Here is a 27,728-nt window from a genome sequence, read left to right as displayed (position 1 = left end):
AAGATAACGCAAATTTTACGCCCACAGCATGAATTTTTTAGAAGGAAGTATTAGCTTCCTTATTGGCTACTAAATATTGATTTCGTGAATGTAATTACGTCCCTTTGAGCATCACTGACAGCCAAAGTTCCCACGCCAAACTAGTCTCGTGCATCAAATAACCATAATGGCACCTTAGTGTCACCTTCATTTGAAGTTTGAAAATCTGAAGAAAAAGAAAGTTTCTGATAAAATTTTTAAAAAGGCTAAGATTCTCGATATGCTTGAACAATTACAAAACGTCGAAGGTAGCGCGACAATAAGTATGAGTGAATCTTCCATATGTACGATTAAAAGTCAAAATAAAAAGGTGTCCATAAAAGTTTAGAACTTAGTTTCAATATTGAAGCTTGCAGAGCAGTCTAGCAAAGTAAAAATTATGAAAATGGAAGCTACGCGCGCTCTTGCATTGTGGATTAATAAAAAGATCAGGTAGAGGAGATGTAGCCACAAATTGAAACGTTTTAAATAGAAGGTGAAGCGTATTTAAAAATGTATTAGATAAGAATAACGATCTGATCTTGGAGCATAAATCATCACTAGTATCCTCATTTTTTAACTCGTAAATATTGCTACTGTATCTACTGTACAGTACTATTTTGTGCATCATTTTAATTTTACTGCATGCAGTGCGTACCGTGTTGTTTTATTTTATATCTTTTATTCCCATTGGACATTCATTTTGTGCATCTTAAGTATTTCATGTTGAATAACAGTTTTTTTTAAATACAGTAAAAGTTCAGTTCTTTATGGAAGAAACTGTAATGGTTAAGGAATGCTTTAGAGCAGTTTGAGGGGTGTTTATAAGTGCCTAAAAGTATTTGGTATGCTTTAAAAAATTTGTATGCATATATTTTTCCACAACGCGTAATTTCAACTTACGCGAGGAGTCTTGGAACGCATCCCTCGCGTAAGTCGGGACTCGACTGTATATGTGTTACCGTTAAAGTATGTAATGCAGTTATTTTATAGAATACCTAGTTATTCCATGAATTAACTGATCGTGTCCGTTAAAGTGTGTAATATGTTATTAATTTGACACTTTAACTAGTTATTCCATGAAATAACTAGGTATTCTATAAATTAACTAATGAGAGACAGTTAAAGTTATAAAAAAACAATTCATCTAAAATGAAATAACTAAGTATTCTATAAATAAACTAACGATAGATAATTAAAATGAAAAAGAAGCCATTTACCTAATTTTTGCAGCCTATAAATGGTATTTATGGAAACGTACCATAAAATCATTTGTTACAACAAGGACTACTAAAATGACACTTGGAATTACAAAGAACATTATTTCTAAAACAAAAACATTTTTTGATGACACACTGGGTTTTACACGTATTCTATGAAATAACTAGTTAAACCATGAAATACAAGAGAGTTTTACACTTTAACGGACACGATCAGTTATTCCATGGAATAACTAGGTATTCTATAAAATAACGGATTTCATACTTTAACGGTAACATATACATAAATTTCGCTTCAAATTAAAATTGGGCATTTACAGTTTTAATAATATCAATATCCACTAGCTCAACTTATAATTTTTCAAGGAAGGAAAGTAGAGGAAGGGGGGCGATAGGTAGCAGTTAACCTCTAGAGCGAGCAATGGGCTCAAAAAAGTTGGGAACCACTGATATAGTGGAATGATAAATTTCCAAATGCAGTTTACGCATGATACAATCGTAATAGGTGCATAAAACAGCTACTTACTGTTGCTGTAAAACAGCTTTTATGTCAAAGGTAATGTATCAGCCAGGAAGTGGTAATGCAGGTACCTTCAATGGAGTGCTGAAGTTTCTAATGCAGTGCGGACGTCTACTGATTGAATTGCCATTGGTGTAACTAAGAGGAAGTCTCTTTTATTGTAAAATAGATTTTTTGTTGCAAGCGTTTTTCAACATTGAAGTCGTAGTCATGTACCAAAAGTGGAATGCTAAGTTTAAAAATGCTTCTAGCACGTCTAGAGATTCAACTGACATAAGTGCACAATAGGGTGGGCCGAAAAACAACTTTTTTTTCTTATTTCGATGATATGTAGTGCGGAAAAGGTGGTAGAGCAAAGTGCACATAAAAAATTTAATTTTTTTCTGACAATTTCTTGATCTGCCGCAATTGGATTGAAGTTCCGAAAAAATGCTGTATTTTCATGTTTTTAGCTAAAACTAGTAAAAATAGTATATTTTTATTTTCGATAATGAGTTGCGTGGAAAAGGTGCCATTGGTAATACTTAACTCCTATAAAAATTTTGAGGGGTGTGATACAGTTCTTTCCTTCGCCACAAATGTGTAGAAGTTTTACTAATTTTCAGTATAATTTTCTCAAATAGTACAAATTTTGTTTTCGCTATATTTCTTTGCCATTATTATATACTTTTATCACATGTGCTGCATTTTTAGATGCGTGGTGTGTCATAAATCAGCTGCTTATTGCGTATAAAATTATAAATTTGAAACGTGCTATTCGAAAACTATTCGGGCTGTGCATCAGCTGCGTTCAAAATAAAGGTTAAACAGCACATAACTCAACAAAGAGCTAAAAATGGTGTGGATGTACAGAAAATTTCTACTTGTACTTTCAACAGACAATTTTTATCTACACTGTTTTAGGTAATAAAGCTTTTTTCGAGTTGATTTTCTGCCTTTTAGCGCTTTTACTTCTGTTACAGTATTGCTACAATGAAAGCATCTTTTCCTTCGTTTCCATCTGCAAATTCCGTGCTATTTTAGTAGTATTATATTTACTAAATACAGCTGACCTAGGACTGCAGGTTCTAAAATTGTTTCGGATAGTACTGTCCGCATCTGGCAAGTTGAGTTCCGTTGGCCGGTGGATTAAAGATTACATTTGCTGAAATAGGGGTGAGGAAAAACTGCTGAAGGTCAAAAGGCTTGATGGTAGCCCAACTCTGCACTAGCAATTCCTGTTCTTACTATTTGCTCTCCCTTGAAAGAAATGGACTTGCTCATGGCCAAAGCTCAACTTCTCAGAGGCGGGCAGTATGTTTATTCCAGTTTTTTGTGACGAAAGTCGTTTCGTGATACGAGGTTGGCTGATATTGGTTGAGAACCAAATCGAGCATATCGTCGCATTCAGTTAACCTGAATTTTGATTTTAGAACCTTAAATCTTAAAACCTTTGGCTTTCGATGTACTTAAGTGCAAGCGAAGTTTTCTGTAGGCAGCTGTAAGCCACCTAGACTAAGTAATAGACCATGGTTGGCTGTCATGTAACTGTGGACAGTCCAGTTGAAACAGTTGCAAACCTGTCAATTATGTGTTTTTGGTCTGTGCTCAAATTTTCAGTATTTTCCTTTTCTTTTGCCAATGTAGAAATACATGACAGAGGTAACATAGAATGATAGCATAAGTAGGTTTTCGCATGCCATCAGCTTGGGTTTGGTTGTGCTAGAAATTTCTTAGGTTCAGTACTTTATCTATCTTATTTATCAGGTTTCAGACTGGGTGTTTGTTCGTGTGAAAAATGTACACGAAATGTTGCAGTTCTTTATTTATCCCTCTTTTTTTTAACACCTGCAATGACACCGTTGTTTTTTGTTTTTCTTTTCATGTTCTTACGGGAGTGCCGTTTCACGCCACTGTTTTTAGTTAAGAGATAATAACTTTGTTCTTATTTTAAAACATTTACCAGTGATTAAGAAATTGCGTTACTCTTGTTGGTTTTGAACGCTAATCAAACAGAGAGCTGCATTAAGTTTTCTAATAGCATATTTTGAATTAAAAATTATTCGCAATAAGTAGTTCATTTGTAACACACTACGCATCCATAAATGCATCACATGTGATAAAACTATATAATTATGGCAGAGAAATAGGGCGAAAACAAAATTTTTACTATTTGAGAATTTTTAACCGACTTCAAAAAGGAGGCGGTTATCAGTTCATACCGTATGTATGTTTTTTTTTTGTTTGTCCACTCATAGCGTCTCACATAGTGAACCGATTTTGATTATTCTTTTTTTGACGGATAGGGGATGGCTCAACTTAGGTCCCATTACTTTGTTTGACCATATTTGTTCTTTAGAAAAAAGTTATGGGCAAAAAACAGTAAACTTTATGCAATTTCCCTATTAAATTGTAGCGAACTTCGCACTTTTCAACCGTGGATAACGGTGGCTCAGTGGTAGAATTCTCGCCTCCCACAGGAGCGACCCGGGTTCAGATCCCGACTAGGACAAAGTGAATTTTACTAAAATTTCGTTTCTACTGTTTCCCGTATTTTCTCGAATGTTCTATTAATTTCTGTATCTTTCCAAGTCGCTTGAGTATTCGCTTCATTTGGCTTTCACATTGTCTTCGCTATCTTCATCTACGCGACAATTGAAAAATCATTGTTATAAAAGTTTTGTGCCATATAACAGTAACATTAATAGTAATTGTAATGATAATTTTGAATAAAGGCTTTTCTAAAGCAATACAGTGATATAGGGCCGAACTTCATACTAGGTAACTTCTTACTTTTACTGAAATATCTACATTTACACTAAAAAGAATGAAATAAAAAAAATTTTGAAAAAAAATAGAACCGACTTCAAAACTGCTCTAAAAAGTGAAAAATAATTTTATTCTTTAAACACCATCGATAATACTTTTAAACATAATTTTTGAAGTTGGCGCAAAAACAAAAAGTAAAATCCATTGTAACCATGCTTCGGGGGATCGCACTAGATCTGCTAAAGGCTTAATAGCGTTACAACGCAGCCCCCATTAGAAAAAAAAAAAATCATATAGAGTCAGAAGGGGTCCATTTTCACTTAGTTTGATATTTATGTCGAGGAAGTTGCTGAATCGTTACTGTTAGTCTGTTCATTCACTATTTATTAAGAAAGGTACTTTTAATATGAAGGAGAGAATTTACAGCGGTCATCCGTCCCGATGTTTTAGGCCACGTTCTACATCTTTTAAAGGTCACTTAATCAGTATTTGGAAAATCCAATAATATATGGCTCATTTTTATGAAAAGAAGGGTAAAAATCAACTTTCGAGGTGCCTCTCTTTAATTCTCACACTTCTTTTGGTCCCCCACTTTTTTTGACCAGCAGCCTATGGCTAGCGCGCATATCTGAAGATTCAGTTGTCAACGGTGCATGAAAGAGGAAAAATCTTTATCTGTAAAACAGCATATATGTCAAAGTTGGTCTTTCAGCAGGGAAGTAATAGTGCAGGTACTTATAATGGAATGGTTAAATTTTCAAATGCAGCGAGTAAGTCTCATTATTCGATTGTCATCAGTGCATAAGGAGGAGCAAGTTTTAACAGTTAAACAGCTTTTATGTCAAACGTAGTCTTCCAGCCGGGAAATGGTGTCACAGGAACCTAGAGTGAAATTCTAAATTTTTTACTTAGGTGTGAACTTCTCCAGATTGAACTACTGGCTAAGTTCGCGTAGAGCAACTGATCTACCGGTCGATTAACCAGTGACTAACCAACGCGTTCTAATAGAGCTACCAGTTGATGAAAATTAATGAAAATTTCCTATGGACACTAACCACGACGTCATCAAATCAACCACTGACGGCATTAATCAACCACTTGTGGGGGTTTAATATAACAACTAGGAACGTTCCTAAGTTATCTAGGAAGTTTCACATGAAATACTGCAAACATGGCCAAAGCTAAGAGATAATTGCAAGTAAGTATCGTGGACTGTACTTTCCTGCAAAACTACGTAGTCCATGGACTTTTCGCTCCCTTTGGGAGCTTAAACAGTCTGGACGGGCCGTAGAAAAATTAAAACCGATACAATTTAATAAATACGCTCCGTTTTTTTTTAAACTGGGAGCTAAAAATATTTTTCACACCAGCGAGAAGAATGCATTCGCGCAACTTGTAAGCAATTCAAGAAACTTTTTGACAATGATACTTGATTTTTCCAGGAAGTGTATAAAAATCATTAAAATCCCGAGACGTTACACGAAAATACTCAGTAACGTTTCGGAATTTTTTTTACAGTGTATACGTGCATTTTATTAGCTTTCAATCCGAGGTCAATGTTTACATATATATGAAATGAGTCAATAATTAAAAACTCCAAAATCAATATCACTTTTGTATCATTCATCATGAGGAAAATAGATTTAAAAAGGATTAAAACTGCATATTACTGTAAATTTTCTCTGAAAGTAATTGTATCAAGGACCTACTCTGAAGGAAAATTCCGAAACGTTTCAGATTATTTCCGGGCAACATTCTAGGATTTCGCTGGTTTTGACCAGTTTCCCGTGAAAGCCAAGTATCTTTCTGAAAAAGTTTCCTAAATTGCTATAAGTTATATGAATGCAGACCTCTCACTGTTGTATGAAATCTCTTCAGCTACTTGTTTAAAAATATTATCAGGATTTTTATTAAGTGTTTTTCTCTCACATGTATCACAGTCCTTCTGGATTGACTAAAAGCCTCAAAAGAATGCGCAAAACAGTCTCCGGCTTTGCAAGTGCTCGAAGTGCAGGTAAATGAGGGGCTGGATGTTTTCTTGGCCTTGTTTTCTAAAATATTTTAGAAATTCTTTTAGTAAATCAGAATGGCGCTAAGAAATTACTAATAACATGTGCAAGTATTCTTGTAGGGTTTCTGATTTTTTCCAAAGACGTGACAGACCGTTATTGTGAAGGTCAGTGGATTCTTTAGAAAGATTCCAGGTTATATTCAGGAAAGTCACTGAGTTTTAGCTGGAAACCTTCTGTTTTTTGCGTTAGTTACTGATGTATTACTGGCAGAATTCAGGCACATTAGCTGCATATTTATTTTCAGGAACGTTTCTGAATTGTTTTTTCACTGTAATCTCTTTTGATGAATTCCGCGTTAAATTTCTTGAGTATGTTTTTATCATTGAGAAGAGATAAAGTGGAGGGAGTGAAGACTTTCATTCGTGAAGCAAAGATCTCAAGTCACGTGATAGATTTTAAAAAAGCAACGCATTGGACGAAATCAGGTTTATTTTCGCTAGTTTCAAGCAACGTGACTTGACGTCTTTGTGTCAGCTTTTGCTAAACCAATGATTGTACTTGCTCCCTCCATTTACTATACTAATTCCCGCTCTAAGGTTTTCACCTGCATAACGATTTCAAAAGACACACAATAAAGAAATCAAAGAAGAAAATAACAAACAACATGAAAGTCATTATTCTCAACTGCACATTACAATCTCCAATGACTTTACTAGTGTATTTTATTTGAGACAGCTTAAATCTCTGCTTCTACTCGTAGTCTTCGCTGAACTGGCGCCTCCTGGCGAAGTCTTCAATGATGAGGTCTGTGCTCATCTCTCTGGACAGCTGCTTGCGGACCCGCTTCTGCATGCCAGAGACCTCCTTCTGCTTCTCGGGGGTGGGGCTGGTGAGCTTGAAGGGCACGTCGGCCACGAGCTCGCCGCCGATGGCGCCCATGTACAATCGCACCCTTATCATGTACGAGATGACGATGCCGATGGCGTCGCTGGTGTTCAGGGTGGAGGAGGCCAGATTGGTGTCACTATCTCTCAACAACCCATCCAAGGCGACGCCTCGTTTGACCTGAAAATAGAATGCGGAGGCTCAGACAAAACTGTGGACGACTGATTTACCAACTTTGAAGTAGATTTCGTGATGAAATTAATGGAAAAGAGATTTGAGTTACTTCTGTCACGGATTCGATAAACCAGATTGTTCAATACCGGCATCTCGTAGAGAAGGTTTACCATGTTTTGAATGCATATCCAATGTGTATACGAATTCAGTAAGTTACCGCCCTATAGCCAGGGCTAAAGCAGAAATTATTCGAGTTGAACCGAACCATTGCTTCGGTCACTCATCTGGTCAATGCTAATTCTGTATTAGCTACCAATTTGTTTGGCACTCTTGGCTTCCTTAAGAAGTTTTCCACCTCCAGTTCAGTCACCTTCCTATGCCGGCTGATGAGTGCTAATAAGCACGAAACTGCAGTCCTCGGCTGGAAATGACTGAGCTGGCGATGTATTTCATGTATGTATTTGAATTGTTTAGTTAGGTCATGTATTTTGGGGAGGGGCTCCACTAAACCACCTCTTCCTCTGTTCCAGCCCCTAAACAATCTAAAAAAAAGTACTACGAGCTTTCAAGCCTAAAATCTGAAGGTTTCGTTCCACCATTTTCCGTGCATGAAGTTTTCTTCCTTCGTGCTAAATTTCTCCTCTTTATTAAACAATCAATGATTGGCTCTCACTCGATTGCAGTGGATGTTCCTTTGATTTCTGGATCCACACCCTCTGCAATCTGCAAGCACTACTATCCACCACCCCTCTGGTTCTCCGCTTCCTTCAGCAGCACTGTCCACCGGCCTCTGCTCCCTCTAGGAGGTAGCGTGCACGTCCTGCACACACACACACTCGACACCGTCCCGTATGACGGGCATGCTCGTGGAGGTTTGTTGTGTGCTTGATGATGTTTTTGTCTAACGAGGATTGTGCAAAGTCGAGAGTGTCGGGTATTAAAAACGTCGATGCCGAGGGACAGGGACCGTTTGTAGCAACAAAAAACCCATCGAGTAGGGTCCTATCGCATCTTGTGATTGCGAACAACATAAGTTGTACTCAAGAAGTCAAAATTCAAATCATTATCATTTTCTTCACTTTCTTTTCTTTTTTAAATGAAGAAAATCTCATCAGAAGGAACCCACACATTAACACATTTCCGGAGCAGAAAAAGGATTAAGGGTACATACAAGTATTAGTGGTTAATTCTTATTTGCTGGTAAGAACTAATACACCGCTAATGATAGTGCCAAATTTGTAATTTTAATTTATGCCATTATAACAGTTTAAGAGTTATACTTTTATAGTAATGAATTTTGGAAAGATTGTGAACTAGAGAAAGTCATGAACGGAAATCAACTATGAAGACCTAGAAAAGGGGAATGAAAGAATGAGGAGGGAAGGGAAATGTCATTAGCTGTCTAATAATTGCAACAACTGGATTTTTTTGACTTAAAGATTTCTTTTTTAAAGAATTAAGATTTTTATTCAACATTCTTTTTTTTTTCTTGCTAAAAGAACTTAATATTCTCCTTTTCGGGAAGAACGAACAATTTTGAAAAACATTCAACTCAGCACGTTGTTTGGGATTTTTAAAAAGCTCCGTCTCCGGTTCTACTCCAAAGATTCCGGTGATGGACAAATCCGGGAATCGAGTGCTGTGGGTGATAGCGTATCAATTTTAACCATACTATTGTTTTTATTCTTGAAAAATGCTAAGGATTTTATGCCTTCTTTCTCAAATTCGCATTTATGATCATTTGGAGGAGGATTCAACATGGGCTCAGCGGAAACCAAATGTTCCCTGGAACTTTTGGGTTTCGCGACAGAACAGGGGTTCCACAAGTTATCCCTATTAGCTTAATCTATGTTTATTTTAGCAATGTAAGTTTTTTTTCCCTGGACTGAACCGCATCTTGACTTCTTAGCTACTCCTAAGACGGTCTACAGTTGCACCTTTTATTTATTTATTTCTTTCCTCTCAACCCTTTTTAAAAAATACCACAGAGGGATTTCTTCTGAGCATATTTTGACTTTTCTTCTTACTTTCTCCATATTTCAACAGTGCATTGACTGACAACTACATAACTATTATTTTTTAACTTAAAAACAAAATCACGTCACAAAAACTCAATGTTTCAAAAATATGAATTCCTCATATATATAACAGCTAAGGATCAAGTAACGCTCTGAAGTCATCAACAATAAAACTCGCGCCACGGCATGATAGTTTGATAATATGTTTGGTAATGTTTAAAATGCAAGGAAAGGTGAACTTGATCCGTTCACTTAACTGTTTTACTGGTAAAACTGTCATTTCAGGAGAATGAAGAAACGAAAAACAATGAACGCTATCTACTGAAAGTCAGGATTCATCTACTGGAGTTTGGGTTAAAATTTTAACTATCAAAAGGTTAGCAAACAGGCAAATGCTTCGTTCAAATGTAGAAGTAATTTTCATCCGTCATATCTTGACGGGCGATTTTCTAGTATTGTAATAAAGGAAAGATTTTGTATGTATGAGTAAACTAACAACGTAAAACTTTTAAAAAGTGTATTTGGAGCTCTTTAAAACAAAACCTATCCTTCTTCATTCCCCTCCCCCTTCTTAAAAACCTGCATTGTTTTGGGGAGTTTACTTTCTCCTGTATCTAATATAATATTAATTACTCGTAAAACTAAATATTTGAGAGTTGTAGCTAAATACTGTAGAATCTCATTAATCCGAAATCATGGAGGATCCAGGTCGTCTGGATTAGTGAAAGTATGAATTAAGCAAAAATAAAGTACATAAAAAACACAGTATAAAGTGTTTTTGAAACACAAGAGAATGAAATATAAAACTGCATAATAGAAAATTACAAAAACACAAAACACAGCCCTAGAAATACATTATAGTACAGACTCGCCTTTTATTTGTACAAATAAATGGCTGTCCGGATTAAACGAAGCCCGGTTTAATAGAGTCCGGATCAATGAGGGTTCACCCAAAGGCATCAGGGCCGTCCAAAGAGAGAACGGCGCCCGGGGCGAATATGTTTTGGCTTCCCCCCCTGGCCTCCAGAATAGCGGGTGTATAATGGAAAAGTACCGAACATTTTTATTTTAAATCTTTACTAATAATAAAGCTGAAAGTCTGTCAGGATCTCTGTGACGCGCATAGCGCCTAGACCGTTAGGCCGATTTTCATGAAATTTGGCACAAAGTTAGTTTGTAGCATGAGGGTGTGCACCTCGAAGCGATTTTTCGAAAATTCGATTTTGTTCTTTTTCTATTCCAATTTAAAGAGCAAAATTCTCATAAGATGGACGAGAAAAAAACGAAATTATCATTACGTGAAACCGTAACCAAGCCAATTGGCGAGAAAATTCACCATACATTATTTGTAAATATACAGGCGAACCAAAAGACCTTTTAATTTTCTATTACGGGCAAAGACGTGCGGGTACCACTAGTTATTACATAATTAAACATGAACAAGCGTCCATCGCATAACACGGTTCTTATACAACACGGTTTTGATATTACAAGGACAACTGAAGACAACTCCTCCACTTCTGCCCGGAATGGTAACAAGACCTTCTCTGTTTTGGTGGGAGATGTGGAGTGACTTTCCAACGCCATCCAACTAAGAAACCCGGAACAACAGCTGACTTGATTGAAATTTTGACAAAATACAGTAACACCATCAAAATCAACATGTTGTGTATACGTAATTAAAGTTGATTGCAATTTGAAGAAAAACATTTAAATGATTTTTTCATTAAACACCAGTTTTACAGGAAAATTTAGTCCCCCCCCACCCCCCCCACCCCCCCAAAAAAAAAAAAAAATCTGAGGGGAAGCTGAAGCTTCTCGAGCTTTTTGGGTAATCAGGCCTTGCTTGTAATCTGAAATCGAATATGTTACAGATCTTAAAAACTATTTTAAGAAAAATACTTTTAAAAAATTGAAATCCAGAAAAAGCTTAGTTTATGGCGCCCCTTCATATATCGGCGCCCGGGGCGATTGCCCCACTAGCCTCCCTCTTCGGACGGCCCTGGGTTCACTGCACGAATGAAAGATTAAACATTCACCTTATTGTCTTCTGCGGATGGAATGATGTAGAAAACTTTGGACAGAGTTGCTCCGGGAATGATTGGGCAGCCTTCCTTTGAATCGATTCCAGCAACTGCCTTGCTGTAATGGCCATTGATCATCGTCACTTCGGTGTTTTGGATGGCATTTACTCTTATGTTCCTGGATAAGTAAATGTTCAAAATAACATGTTACAAGCAGTGTTGTCAGATGGTCAAATCCAGATTTCCACAATTCCCTTCCAATTTTTCCCCCAAAAAGCGATGTTTTCTACCAAAATTCCCCAAATTCAAAAATTATTTGTCCACTAATATTTTCAGAAAATGAATCGACTTCCTCTAATATTTTTGTCTCTTGAAAAAAAAAAATTTTCTCCCCAAATAGCCAAATTTTCTTATAAAATTCCCAAACTTTTTTTTTCTTCCCATTTTTCGCTTTTTTTTTTGTCTTCTTTATCTTTATCTTTCTTTATCTGTACTAATAATAAATCTGAAAGTCTCTCTGTCTGGATATCTCTCTATTGCATGCAGCTGCTGCTGTTTGTAGCATGGGGGTGTGCACCTTTAAGTGATATTTCGAAAATTCGATTTTGTTCTTTTTCTATTTCAATTTTAAGAACATTTTCCCCAGAAAAATTATCATAAGATGAATGAGTAAATGGCCAAGCTATCATAACGTGGAATCGTAACGTGGGCAAGCCAATTGGCAAGAAATTCATCATGCATTATTTGTAAATATACAGGGGAACCAAAAGACCTTTTAATTTTCTACTACGGGCAAAGCCATGCGGGTGCCACTAGACATAAATACAAGCGCCTGACCAAAGTATAAGAAATAGCCAAATGTTTTTTTTTCTACTTGCATTTACTACTCTGCTTCTGTATGTACATTTAAACTATGATTTTTATATATATTTATCCAAGAACATTCTTCATCACACTTATTTTTACCCGTTTCACGTATCAACTAGTTACTCACGCAGAACATTAATGCGAATTCCGTAGCATAATATTCCACATAATGCGAAATGCGAATGCCAGAAAGTTGAGCAAAGCTAAACCAACGCTGTTTGATACAAACAATGTAATTTCTACTTCTTGACGCGAATCTAAATACGAAAACAATTCTTTTTTCCTTGAGGTTTTTTTCCCCTGGTTTTCCCCATGATAAAAAATTTTCCCCAAAGAATTCCCTTCAAAACCCATTTCCCCAAAATTTCCCCAGAAAGCACCAGATTTCCATAAAATGGGGAAATTTCCCTCAATATGGCAACACTGGTTACAAGGCGGCTAAACATTTCAACATAAAGTAGTTTCTCCTTTAAAGGACACATCTGAATAAGGGACACCTCTATTTAAGGGACATTTTTTCTATTCCCAGTCCTTTTGAATAGGGACCTCTACTTAAGAGACAAGAGACTGTCACAGAGAAAAATTATTAATATATATATATATATATATATATATGTATATATATATATATATATATATATATATATATATATATATGTATATATATATATATATATATATATATATATATATATATATATATATATATATATATATATATATATATATATATATATATATGCATTAAAAATTCACTTTTTGTCCAAAAATTAACTGGAAAAAGTTTGCCTTTACGTTAACATGCAGAGAAACAAATATGTATTGTCATATTTCTTGCTGAGATCGACAGTGGTGGTAAAAAAAATTGCATCACCCGCGCCGCAAAAGAGAGGAATATCATCCCGACTGCGTTCAACTCACAGTCAAGCATCCCGTATCCCAGATGATTTGGGGATGTACGAGTATTTCTGATCAAGGAGTTAATGGGCTTCACTTTGTGCAAGGAACAGTAAACGCTCAGGTGTATATTGGCATTTTGGAGGAGAAACTGCTTCCTACACTGTAAAAAAATTCCGAAACGTTACTGGTTATTTCAGTGGAACGTTTCGGGATTTCAGAGGTTTTCACCTATTTCCCCGCAAAATCAAGTATCTTCGCAAAAATTTTTCCTGAATTAGCTAAAAGATGCACGAATGCAGACTTTTCACTGGTGTGAAAAATGTTTTTTGCTACCAGTTTAAAGGTTGACTGAGCGTGTTTATTAAGTGTATCGGTTTTAGTTTTAGTTACGGCTCGTCTGGATTGGCTAAGCTCCCAATGGGAGCAAATAAGTCACTGGATAGCTGCAGCTTTGCGAGGCAGGAATTGCAAGCAAGGAATATGTTTAGTTCTTGCTTGCAATTATTCGCTTAGCTTTGGCCATGGTTGCGCTAATGCTTCTGGAGTTTTTCTTAGTAAACCAGGAAGGTTATAATCGAATACATTAAACCTACTCAGTTTTTCTAGAAGGTTCGCGACTGGCTTTAACAGGGAAGATTTCCCTGTATATCAGAAAGGTTACTGACTTTTATCGGAAAATGTTCCTGGTTTTTGTAAGATATGTTACTGCCTGAAATTGGGCACATCAGCTGCCTATTATTTTCCAGGAACGTTTCTGAATCTTTTTACAGTGTACTATCCGGGATCACTTTACTTCAGTTCCAAATGACATTTTCCAGGATGATTCTGCTCCGTGCCTGAGGGTAAAACTGGTAAGTAACAATTTAAAAACCTTTATCCTGCCCTTAGACTTAAATTGACATGGGTTTAAGTAATTTTTTTCCTTTAAACTCACACGCAGGTTCAGAAATGGAAAAATGAGCATGGGGTCAGCAGTTGGCCTTGGCCCGGAAACAGCCCCCATCTACGTAAACAATTATCGGAGTCCTGCTGTTTAATGTTTATTTCATAAGTTTTGCAGAATTTCACATACATTCATTGTTAATCGGTCGACCAAAACTTCTCCCATAATCCCATTGTTGTGAAAATGTGAGGGTGATGCAATTTTTTTTACCACCACTGCACATTCATGCTTTTCCCTCTCATCAATTTCTTCATATGGGCTTAGCCTTGACAGATAGTGCGGCACCCATAACAAACTTTGTAAAGAAAGCTTAAAATGTGATCACCCTCTCTTTTTTGCTTTGTATTGCATTGTAAATTACATAACATCAAACAAAACCATTTAACACATCAATTCAAAATGGTAATGAATGAAAGTTAGTTACAAAAGTTAGATAGTACGAAAATGTTTCTGAAAATTTTTTTTAAATATTTTTTCCCAATTTGAATTATTCTGAATTTTAGTATATATGAAGCATTTTCAATACTTATTTTTAAATGATATTATTTTTTGTTTATTATGAAATTGTATTGAGTTAAATACACAGCATGTATCAAAATCTTGCAGGTTACTAGACCGGCTTCTGTAAGCAAAAGGTTCCAAACGTAGTCAAATTCTGTCTAAAGCGCTATAGTTTAACTGTTTTTGCTTGCTTTTAAGGGTTCTTTCAATTCGGATTTTTCTTCTTTTATTTCTTTCTTTCTTCTTCTTTTTGCAGTCCTTTTGAAGTTTTTCGTAACTGATTCCAAACATATTACGAGTATAGTTCAAAATAAGGCTTTATGAGTAAAGTTAAAAAGAGGTACCGATTCGCAGTTGTAGAGATTAAATACGCCACCTTGCGGATATTTAAGAAAGTTACGAAAGAGGTATGTGGGTCGGCCTTGGTTTAGCTCCTTACAGTAGCAATTATTCAGAGACTGCAAAGCCGCCTATAGTTTATTTGAATTTCGAATACATTTTAAAGCAGCTGCACGTGCTATTTTTGTACTAAACAATTTTTGCTAGATTGACATTTAGTTGCTTTTGATTAGTGTAAAAAGTATACTATATAAAAAATATGCTTAAACGAAATATGAAATGCCTCAAGATAAACACGTTTTCTGGGTATTAGAAAAGATAGTCTACGTGAAGGTAAACAAGCGTTTCTGACTTATTATTTATAATTTTACATAAAAAGAAAATTTATTCATAGCAAAAAAAAAAAAAAAATCCCATTATTTCTTTTTATCTACAATTCTTATTGTACACTAGTGGCACCCGCACGGCTTCGCCCGTAATAGAAAAATTAAAGGTCTTTTGGTTCGCTTGTATATTTACAAATAATGTATGGTGAATTTTCTCGCCAATTGGCTTGTACCCACGTTACAGTTCCACGTTATGATAATTTCGTATCTCGCCAATTGGCTTGTGCCCATGTTACGGTTCCACGTTACGATAATTTCGTAATTTATGATACTTTTTTTCTTAAAATTGGAATAAAAAAAGAACCACATCGAATTTTCGAAAAATCGCTTCGAGGTGCACACCCCCATGCTACATACTAACTTTGTGCCAAATTTCATGAAAATCGGCCGAACGGTTTAAGCGCTATGCGCGTCACAGACATCCTACGGAATCCTACAGACATCCTACAGACATCCTCCAGACATCCTCCGGACAGAGAGACTTACTGCTTTATTATTAGTAAAGATTGTGCGTTTACAAAGCTCCAAGACTTGCCTGAGAATACAAAATTTTTAAAATGTGTTTTTATAAAGTACTGAAAGACTTCGTATTATGGCCCTTGGGCATTAACACGCCGCTGCCAGATTTTTTCCCTTGTTCATAGCATCCTTAAATCGCTTCCCTTTCAATTCTGGTTAAGTTCATAGTGAGAATACTGCCGCAAGCCTCCTACAGCTCCAACCCAGCTCACAGCGACTTATTTTTGTTCCCCGTATTAAGAAAACCCTGGAATTGAGATGGGGAGAGAGCTGAATTGAAAACTCAGTCCCCTTCCCCCCTCTCGCATGAATTTTGAACGGTTGTTTAAATAGTTACAGTCCAGTAACCTTGTCGCCTGAAAAGTTGGAAACCTTGTGTCAAATCCGGTAGTTTCGATCTTTTGCAGAATTGTTTGTGATATCGGTCTAATAAATATTCCAAGTGTGTGACCTCAAAAGCCGAACGCAATCTGTTCATATATCGCAAAAACAGTGGAATTTCAGACTTTACAGTAGTTTTTGCCAGTTTCAATCCTAAACGACTAGTTTTTCAACAATACCTACTGTGAATGATTTTAAAGTAGACTAAATTTGCTACAAAATGAATCTAGAACTATCTTTTTAGACCCAATAGTTTCCGAGATAAAGCTTTTTAAAATAAATTGGTTTTTTCGAACTTATCAATTTTTAGACGTTACTTGGGAATCTCTAGCGGGCGCGAGGTGTAAAATCCCTAATTGCATCCAGTAATCCAGTGTTTCTATTGAAGTGCATAATTCAGATATTTATACAGTGCACATTGTCAGATAAAATACAATAATTTGAAGTTGATCAAAACACAGTTGCATGTTCTCCGTGGAGAGTTAGGCCATCAAAGGACGTGTTGTCCAGCTTGCACAAAAAACTGGACGTTATGTTCTAGCTGTCCAAAAATGTGGACTTTCTGTCCGTGGACCAACTCTCCGTCGGACGTTATGCCCCCTGGACGTTATGTCTGCTGGACGTTATGTCCGCTGAACGTTATGTCCGCTGAACGTTATGTCCCTCGGACGTTATGTCCGTTGGCATTTTTGGACCTGGATGTTCTGTCCGGCTCCCCAATTTCACAGAACGCTGATTTCTCTGTGGAGACAAAACATCTGAAGGGTTAGTTCCTTGTGACTGAAAGGAAGAAGTCAGAAACTACTTTGACATAATACGACGTATAAGAATTAACATAATATAACGGAGGTTGAAATGAGAAAGATGAAAAATGAGAAGGGGGGAGGAACATGCTGGGGGTGCCCTTGAACCTCTTCAGGATCCACTAAAAGGTAACGAGGAGAGGAGAGGATTCAAGGAAGGGGTTCCAAAGAAACGGGGTCAAAACTCATGCAAATCGACAAAATACTGGTAAAACTTGCAAGATTCGAAAAAAAAAATTCTCTTTTAAACGATTTATCTCGGAAATAGATACAGTGGCCGCCGCTCATATGAATCATGTTTGTTCTAAACAGTTTTGATTCCATAAAGCGGTTGATTAAAAAAAGCGGCTAATTTAATAAAGCTGGATTTTATTCTGTTTTCGATGGTTTGATTCATTAAAGCGGTTGATTCAATTAAGCACTGATTCAATTAACTGGCGCCCACTGTTGTTCTGTATTCATATTGTAGCAAATTTAGTCTACTTAGGAATTATCCATCAAAGAAATTATTGGAAGCTAGTCGTTTATAGGGTTGAAATCGCCAAAAGATACAGCGAAGTACAAAGTTTCACGTTTTTTTCGATTTATGACTATGTTGCGTTATTAAGGGTCACAAACTCGGGTTATTTATTGGACCAATTTCATAAACAACTCACCAAAATACCAGAACTACCGGATTTGACTCAAAGTCTGATGTATATGGTTACTGGACTAACAATCTACTTTGTGAAGATTTCATTGTGTTATAATATTTCTTGATTTGCTTGGTAGCTTATCAAATCGCTAAGGAACAAGCAATGAAAAATACAAAGAAGACAGATATAGTCGCAGAAAATGGCACGTATTGATAGGTACTCTTTATTTTATTAAAAGTTAGCAAACATTCCTCATTATAAAAAAAAATAATAATAAAAACTTACTATTTTCAATTATTATTAGAACAATTCTTACCTTATTGTCTTTTTTGAATGGTTGGTGACCACCAGATGAACTGCAATTTTCTCGCCATGGAAATAATATTCTTTGTCCAGAGTCACTTCAAGTTGTAATTTTCCAGGACTCAATACAAATCCCTTAGTGACTAAGGCGCTTGGTTGCCTATTTAGTGGACCTGGGGTGTGGTACTGGAGCTTCCGGATCGCCATGGAAACTGAATTCCTCCTGAAATTATAGTTTGAAATCACGAAAAAATGAAAATGTTGGGTCATTGGCGTTGGATGTTATCTTTTAGCATCCTTATTGATGTCGAACGATCGCGATCGTCACTAAATGATGTGCACAAGAGATCTTTCGCACGCCTAGCATTATGGGTTGGAGCACCAGCCTGCATAAAAATCCTGCGCATATACTTTCTTTTTTCGTGAATACGATAAACCTCCATGACATTTCTAGCATGCGTGCCAAATTTTGCCTATTTACATACATTATTCCGTGTATTTTCTTTTTTTTTTTTCAAATGTATTTAAACAAAAGTTACTACAAAAAAATTGTGAAATACTGTCTGTGGCAGTTCTGCGATCAGGAGATCTCATAGCACCTACAGCCTTGAAATTTGGTACAAAATTACGTTGAGTTCCGTTGGTTTGCACGTCGTTTTATTGTTTTTTTTTTTAAATTTCGAGTTAGTTTTTTGTAACTATTTTTTTAAGCTACAACTTCACTTTAATTGCCCAGTGAAGAGAGAAAAGAATTCCCCCACACCCCTTAATATTCTATATCACTGGAAAGAGATTTTGTTTTCTACATAAGATGAATCTCGTGCTAATTTTCTCAATCAATTAGAACAGCAGATGTAAGGTTTTTTATTTTAGATAAAGTCGTCAACTTAACTCAATTCAACCATGGAACTAAAGCACAAAATGTTACTAGAGGCCATAAGTTTGAAAACTACTTTTCAAACGTACAAAACTGCCATTTTGCAATGCTCACTAGCCCGTTAGCACCTATGGTTGTGCAAGTTGGAACAAATTAGTTTGGAAATCAGGAATGGGGTGCTCTTCAAAGAGCGGTTTTTTTTCTCTAAATAACTCGATTATGCAAGTTCCCATCAACTCCTTTTTGTCTTCGGGTGGGAGCGGAATTTTCATTTTGTTTCTTTTTACAGCACTGTTCCGTGCCATTTACACATCGTAATAATAGGTATCCCATTTACCTGTGCGGTTTCTCTTCTTTGTTTTCGGCCACAAACAACTTGAGCTCATATTCAACGCCGAGAGGGGCCCCTGTGTCTTCGTTACCAGCCTGCAGAGTGACAGAGGCAGGCGCATTCTCGGGAAGATCAAGAGTGAAAGGAATGGCCTGCTCTCCTAGCTTTCTGACCAACTTATCCTAAAGAATAATTTCATCTGAAGACACAGAAGTGGCATGGTTGTGAAAGAAAAATATGACAAGAACTAATACTAAACTGTATAAGCAGTAAGTTACAGCCATTAAGCCAGGGCTAAAGCAGAACTGCACGCAATATACCGACAGTATATGGATGCCTCACTTGCCAAATTGATTAACTCCATAAAACAAAAATAAACGAGCTGATGTGTGCATCACATGACTTCCTTTTACTCCAGTTTAATGTCATTTCCCCATTATTGGCAATTTTAATGTGATTCAATTGTTTACTCTCTAAATATCACCAACAGTGGCCAAGTTAAAACCAGATTAAAAAAAAGAAAAAAAAATCGCCAAATTTGTCGCCAAGTTGGCGACAATACTTGGCGACCAAAAAACTGGCGATATAACGTCAAGTGTCCGACAAATTATAACACAACTTGAGTTTATATTGAAATTAACAATGATTTCCCCCCAAAAAGGGGCTAAAGACCCCCTTTGAAACATCCGAATGCAACCAAAAGGGAAGATGCACAACTAGACCCCACTAGGAGTCTACGTACCTAATTTCAACTCTCTAGGACGTACCGTTTTTGAGTTACGCGAGATACATACACTCATAGGCACATACTGTTTGACCACTGATTGTATGGAATTGGCAAACATCCAGTTAAGGCGACTCCATCTGAATGAGGGGAAAAATAAAAAATATATGCGCGTATTCCGCTCATTTGAACGAGACTCAGCTAAATTTAGAGGCTAACATACATCTGCAAAATATGACATCCCTGAAAACTAATAGATGCTTCCATTTCCGCGTGTAAACCGGATGTTTACCTTTCCATACATTCCGTGGTTAGACAGTACATACGTACATACGGACGTCACCAGAAATTTCGTCATAATTAATTCGGGGGTCGTCAAAATGGATATTTCAGGTGTCTGTATGTTCTTAGACATATATCCACGTGTGATCGGGTTGAAAAAAAAAACTCAACATTCATTTGGGGGTGAGAAAAATGGAAATTAAGGCCGATTTTTGAGTGAAATTTTTTTCGCGAATGCAATACTTCCTTTTTGTAAAAGTAAGTAAAAAATGTTATGAAGAAGACGGTGTTATCCATGGGGGTAAATAGGCCTTTGTGTCACGTTTTCTGCCATCACATGGTCAGAAATGTGCTGAACTAAAACATTAATATAAATTCTCGTGATAAGCATTGATAAAGTGCTATTAAAGCAGAAATGAAGATTTTTTTTAAAAAAAGGGGAGTTAATCGATTTGGCAATTGAGGCATCCATATATCGGACGATGCATATACCGTGGCAGTCTCTGGATGGGATAACCGGGCTGTCGGTATATTACATGTAGTTTCTGTTCCTGGCTTAATTGGTGGTAACTTATTGCTTGTACCAAAGCTTTGCCTTCAATTTGCGAGTTGAAAAGCGAGATGTCTGTGGATTCTCGCTGGAGAGATAAATTTACTTTATCTACCAGTTTGTTGGCACGCCGAGCTTTAATAGGCTCGTTTTCATGGACAGTTGCAACCTCGCAAATAATCTGCTTTTCCCCGCTTTCCGTTATTTGCCGGGGAAATGTGGATTTTTTTCCCTCCTGCTTCCTTCTGGAGTAAATGCGGAATTTTTACCCAGAATTCATTATGCGAAACAAGTTCGTCTACTTGCTGAGTGTAGCCGGTAAGGATACTGGGTAAAAACCGCTTTCTCTGGTACAATGGATAACCTCTTTTAATATGTAAAGCGAGAATTTTTCGACCGGTTTTTTTTTTCGGAGCCGGAGCGGTTATTTGTGAGATACAAAAGTGTGTTGTGAACGTGGCTAATGAGATGACAGCTGCTTCCGGTCCCGTTATTTACCATTCCAGACTGAAGAGTCCATAACAAGGACGAAACTGCAGTCTCTGGATGGGATAACTGTGCTGTCGGTATATTGCATGTAATATCAAACTGTGCAAAGCATACGTTCTCGAACACACTAAAGCACAATGCGTTATTCACACATCGTCCGCACACCACTTTAGCGGACGGACTTTAGAGGTTTCAAAACATTGAATTTCTAAATCGCAAATGAAACGAAATTGAATTTCTAAAACGCAATTCTAGACTACCTCTATCATATGAAAAAGAAAGGACCAGGTTCGGGATCTCCTTGGTTAAATCTCTGTACTTGAGTTGTTTATAAATAAAAATGTGGCACCCCCCCCCCCCTAAGAAAGGGTAAATCAGATACGCAGTAAGAGGTAAAGGGGAAAAAAGCAATCGTCCCCTCCTTAAATAATTTCTGGATCCCTCCATGATTCTTTCCACAAGAAAACGCGGTAAACACACATAAAATGGAGCGTAGTTTAGCCATCTATGATAATTAAGTTTAATAATATTTTGTCCTACCTATTTTTATGAGAATTAACTCAGACAGGCAATGGAAAAGAACGCGAGATACAGGAATGCCCGAATCAAATACGGGTATGTGCAAATTCACCGGCATTCCTTCTCAATGGTAACTTGTACCCGAATGAGATACGAGCAAATCCGTTAAGTGGTTGAATCGTAATCGGTTCTTTCGTTTAACAGCTACGATGTCTCCGCCATCAGTGGAACCCCGAAGGTTTTTGGTCTGGAGGAAGTTCTCAATTTTACAAGTAGAACTCCAAATTTTGCCGAATGATGATATATTTGTCGAATCGTCAGACAAAATTTGCTAAATTATGATAATTTTTCCGAATCGTCAGACAAAATTTGCTAAATTATGATAATTTTTCCGAATCGTCAGGACAAATTTTGTTGAATGAGGATAATTATGCCGAATCGCCAGACAAAATTTGGTAAATTATGATAATTTTGCCGAATCGTCAGACAAAATTTGCCGGATTATGATAAATTTGCTGAATTGTCAGACAAAATTTACTAAACAAGGAATTTTTTGGAAGGTTACAGTGACTCCTCATAACCTCCCATCGGGGTGCCCCTGGGACACCATATACAATATATCTGAATTCCTATACTTACCTGAAGTTCTGATTTTTCTGTTTCCTGGTCTGGAGGGAAAATCTGGTCTAGGGTCAAATAGAGTTGTCGACTGAAGTGAAGACCCATGACCTCGTCCTGTTCACGTCCATAACGGAAAGTGGTGACCACCTGGCCGTAGACCTTCCGGTCCCGCAGGTAGTCCTGGTCCACCAATATCACCCCCTCAACTGGCTCCACCGAATCTCCATAATCTCCAAAGTCCCGTTTGGCCTGAGAAAACATGAAAAAGAAGAATGATTTGTGCTTTATTTTGAGAGTTAACTACTCTTCAGAATATGAACTTTACATGGTGTTCCAAAAATATTGATCCATTTCCGCAAAAACATTATGCTTCGTTCACGGGAAAGATAGACTGGATAAACAAAGAATTGCGCCGTTTGGCGATGTGAATCGCGTGTTTGGCTTGCATAAGAAAAAAATTGGTGCCAAGCAGACGGCGAATGCGTGTCTTTTTAGCTAACTATTTTTTTTTATTAAAGAGAAAATCCCGAAAAGCTGGCATAGCGGCAACCTGTTTGTTTACTTTCGGTCTATTTTTTCCATGAACGGAATCTAATGTATTTATTTCTTGCACAAGTGTTTGAAGAAATGATCTCCTTAGAAGAAAGAATAGAAATCGTTTCCTGGAAAATGGGTAATAAAACGTATGATTAGGCGCGTCAGTTGTGCCAGAGAAAATAGGAAAATGGTCACATACAAAAAACCGATATCAGGCCACTTGTGAAGAAATTCGGACGAGCCGCTGAGCCTGTTAACTTATCGGCCGTCCGTTCCGTCCATCACGTTTTTTTCCCTCCCGAAACAGGTTTTCTTTGCTGGTTGCCAAGACAGCAAGCCATCTTGGACGGGACCGGTTTCGATCAGAAGAACCTTGATATCTGACGGCCGTCAAAAGTAGAACGGCATTTCATTGGTTTCCGCCAAGCATCGCGCTCTTCTCTTTGGCTGGTGAATTCAGTCACGGAATTGATGTACGGCGACCGTTTGTGAATGCTACTCTGCTTTCGTCGGCAGTCCGTCACGTCAAAAAACAGGATGGACGGGACGGACGGCCAATAAGTGAACAGCCCTGGCGGATAAAAAAAAATCCTGGACTGCTGTCAATATACGACTAAACCGGTTCGTCTGAATTTGTTCAGAAGTAGCTTGATATTGACCGTTACTGGTGGCTGCTTTCCGCATTTTCGCTGATACTCTGACACAATTCTCCACATCGCATCCCGGCCAAAAAAAAAAAAAAAACAGCAGCGGTAGCTAAACAAATAACGCAATAGTAAAATTGAAAATAGACAAATGGTCATGCCACCAATGGCCATCCCGTACACTAATATTTTTGTAAGAGAAGTTAGAGGAAGATGCTGTCAAAACTGCATTATTCGTACATTTTCTTTTTTTTTTAGTGATGTTGATTCTACAACATGTAGTAATGAAATCAAAGCTGTGTGTTGATTTGAATTTTTGTCCCTAGCTTTTCCTTTATATGACACGTTTACGTTTATCCATTGCTCTTGGTTGATTATTTTTCTACTATACCTTGAAGTTCGATTTGGCGTTGGGATTAAAAGTGACATTTGCTCGGGGCAGATTGCGACATGACACCACCTCGTGCTTCTTGCTGATTGTTGCAATTTGGTTCTCTCAAAACGCTGGCTCTCCCTAAACTCAAAATCTAAATCTATGCGATAACAGTTGTTGGCCCAATCCAATCATACGTCTTATTTCCATAAAATGTAGGGGAGAATGGGGCTCATGTGAACACGGGGCGTATGTGAACATGATATGTTTCACTTCAAGCAAAAAATCTGAAAACATTCTCAAATGAGGACAGTACCAGTTGTACCTCTTGGGCGAACATTTAGAGCATAAGGCATTTTATGTTTCTGTGGTGGCAACTTCTTTGTTTTAGCAGGTGTTGAAAACATTTTATCACTGTCTTCTTCGCGCGATAACATTTTTAAAACCAACTGCTAAGAAAAACCCGAGTATTATGAACCATTGTATGAACATTCAAGTAAATGTATGACAATGTTTAGATTTTTTTATTAAATTTAAAAATTATTTATTTTTTCGAGTTACCTCTAAAGTAGACGACGGGGCACTTGTGAACACAAAATTAAGGGGCACGAGTGAACAGTTCCCATAGCCGCTCTCCGTATTATTACTATTAGTGTGGAATATTGTTAAGTGTTGAAAAATGTAAATATTTATAATTATTATTTTCCTATAATCCATTTGCAAATTTGTTGTTAATTGCAAAAATACAAGTAAATATTTATTTATTTATGTTTATTATTTTTATTTCTTACATTTTTTTGTTGTTAAATAGTTGGTCAATAATTTATTGTTATATAATACTTATAGGAAATAAAAAGGACACAAAATATTTCCACTTAGTTAAAAACTGAAGTTCAAAATCATTCTAAAATATATTACCAAACAATGTATGAAGCTTAAAACCAAAGCAAAGTATATACAGAATAAAAAATTCCTTACGTAATAAAAAATTCTTCTTTTTATTCTGTAGTCATATAAGTTTCTTCTAGTCTATTCAGTGATCAAAACAGACTACGAGACTTTAAAATTTCACAGTGAGCAGTTACTATATATTCGGGAAAAAAATATTTTTTTAGTGTAACAATAACAGTACAGTTGAAATTGACGCAGTATAGGTTACAAACCCTTCAACGTATTTTTTATTTAGGTATATGTTTCATATAGAAGAATTTTCCTTTAAAATATGATGCTTCTCCTGCATTTTTACCCATATTCATATATGCCTCAGGCCTGTTGACATGTGCCCCCCTGTTGGGGCACATGTGAACAACTGCAGACGTTTTTAAAAAATACCATAAAGTTCAAAAATAACTTTTTAAAAAATCCTAAAAAAATCCATAACACAAAGGAAAGTTTATTCAATCTTGGGGACACTTTTGCGCTGAGAAATTGATAATATGTTTTGAAAAATAAAAAAATGAAAAATTTTTTACATGTGTCCCCTTTTTTCCTACTTTTTTTTCGAGACCATTAGTCTTTATCCAAAAGCTGTTGCGATATCAACAAGATCACGCATAAATCTTGAAAATAAAAACTTTACCTGATACAACAGAGAAAAATGCGTCGGCAACATTGCTCTGTTCCTTGCTCTTAACGAGAAACAAAGTAAGAAACTGGGAAACATAAGAGGGATTCTCTCCAAATTGGCCAAATTAATGTAACAAGCCAATGATGCCAATGAACCCAAGTCTCGTTAGTTTATCATTGTTTTTTAAAATAAATTTATCAGGCAGAAAATGATGTTTAGATGGTATATTGGTATTTTTATAATTTAGGTATTTATAAATTGATTAATACTATTATTCAAATTAACAACCAAATTAAACACCCACACAAGATTTCGACTTTAAAATTAATTTTTGCAGTATCGAAGTATGAATGTATTACTTATTTTTTAATAATTTGATTTTATGTTCAGATAGAGACTATATATGAAATTCTTATGATTTGCTATTAAAAATACTAATTTTAGTATCATCATTAATGGTTGTTGTACTCGAGTTCTTTTTTCATTCCCTCACTGGCCTATCAAAGTTCCTCTAACTGCTACTAGAGAGCACATAAATTAAGTTGATTTAATTAGAATTTTCGTAGCCATCAAAGCACATTGCATCAAAAAAAAAAAAAAAAAGTAACTTGATCTTTAGTTCTATTGTTTTCAGAGGGAACTTTTGACAGAGAGTGTACTGAGAGTTTTTTTTTACCTCATTAATCCATATTCACAACTCCAATAAACTATAGGGGGCGCTGCAGCCACTGTCTAATGGCGGATGAAAAAGGTAAAACAAACAAATGCAGTAACTTATAACTTGCTTTGACGCTTAGTGAATGACAGTAATTTTTCTTCGTGATTGTGGGAAGCTTTCTTTTCTATTCTTCTGAAATTAGATTGTACCCACAAACTGTCTGAAGCCTGTAATTTACCCCAAAAGAAACACGTGGAATGGAATGTTTTACCTTTTTTCTTTAGTATTGTTAATCCCCGCAAGGTAGCGTATTCGAGCTCTGGAGTTGCGAATTGAATACCGGTATATAATAAAAGAAATTCTTAAAACTATTGATTTATAAGTAATATTTAGGTATAGTTAGAGCCCACTAAGAATAATCTCAATTCCGATAATTGTAAGAAAGTAAATCGTTATTTTGTTAAAATTCATCACTCCCACATAAGTGAGGGAGTGATATAACTTATGAGAGAGTGATGAATTTAGGCTATTATGTTATTTAATTTAAATTAAAATTATTGCTGCTATAAAAAGAAATGCTAATCAACAGACCATCCTTGCAGCCATTTTCACTTAGGTACAAGCCATGATCCTTTGTAATTTTTTACTAGTGTTAAAAATGTGTGCGTCCGTTCATTTGCATGCGAAAGACTTACATTTTCCCTCTCTCCTGTAAAGTAGCGGTAATGTGATTTACATTGGGACAGCGTAAGTTGGGTATGGGTAAGGACATGGAGTGTACTAAAAGTTTTTTTACTACATACCTCCCTCATTAGACCCTATTAAATGCTGGTATAAAATAAAAAAGTCTTATTGCTTTTGATTTATAAGTAGTTAGGTATAGTTACAGCCCACTAAGAATAATCTCTATTCCGGTAATTGTAAAAAAGTAAACGGTTATTTTGGTGAAATTTATCACTCTCTCATAAGTAAGAGAATGATGTAACTTATCAGAGAGTGATGAATTTAGGCTTTTATACTTAATGGAATTAAAATTAAATCATTGCTGTTATAAAATAAATGTTAATCAACAGACCAACTTTGCAGCCATTTTCACTTAGGTAAAGAAAGGTTATGATAGGCATCCCTCACTCACTTCTTTATCTTCTTTACTAATAATAAACCTGAAAGTCTCTCTGTCCGGAGGATGTCTGGATGTCTGTAGGATGTCTGTGACGCGCATAGCGCCTAGACCGTTCGGTCGATTTTCATGAAATTCGGCACAAAGTTAGTATGTAGCATGGGGGTGTGCACCTCGAAGCGATTTTTCGAAAATTCGATTTTGTTCTTTTTCTATTCTAATTTTAAGCCCATTTTTCAC

At 36.4% G+C, this 27,728-nt stretch overlaps 1 protein-coding gene across 1 annotated transcript; it reads right to left on the bottom strand.

Annotated features, from left to right (window-relative positions):
- Positions 1 to 7,171: 7,171 nt before the first annotated feature.
- On the bottom strand, positions 7,172 to 26,974 carry LOC129228678 (arrestin, lateral eye-like). Its single transcript, XM_054863361.1, has 6 exons — positions 26,960 to 26,974; positions 22,608 to 22,838; positions 19,411 to 19,586; positions 18,210 to 18,419; positions 11,635 to 11,797; positions 7,172 to 7,583 (listed from the first exon to the last, which is right to left on the bottom strand). The coding sequence occupies exons 1-6, from the start codon at positions 26,972 to 26,974 to the stop codon at positions 7,269 to 7,271; spliced, it is 1,110 nt and encodes a 369-aa protein (XP_054719336.1). The 3' UTR covers positions 7,172 to 7,268.
- Positions 26,975 to 27,728: the final 754 nt, after the last annotated feature.

This window comes from Uloborus diversus, chromosome 8 (genome assembly GCF_026930045.1).
Source record: "Uloborus diversus isolate 005 chromosome 8, Udiv.v.3.1, whole genome shotgun sequence".
NCBI lineage: Eukaryota > Metazoa > Arthropoda > Arachnida > Araneae > Uloboridae > Uloborus > Uloborus diversus.
This window is presented reverse-complemented; position numbering and strand designations above follow the sequence as displayed.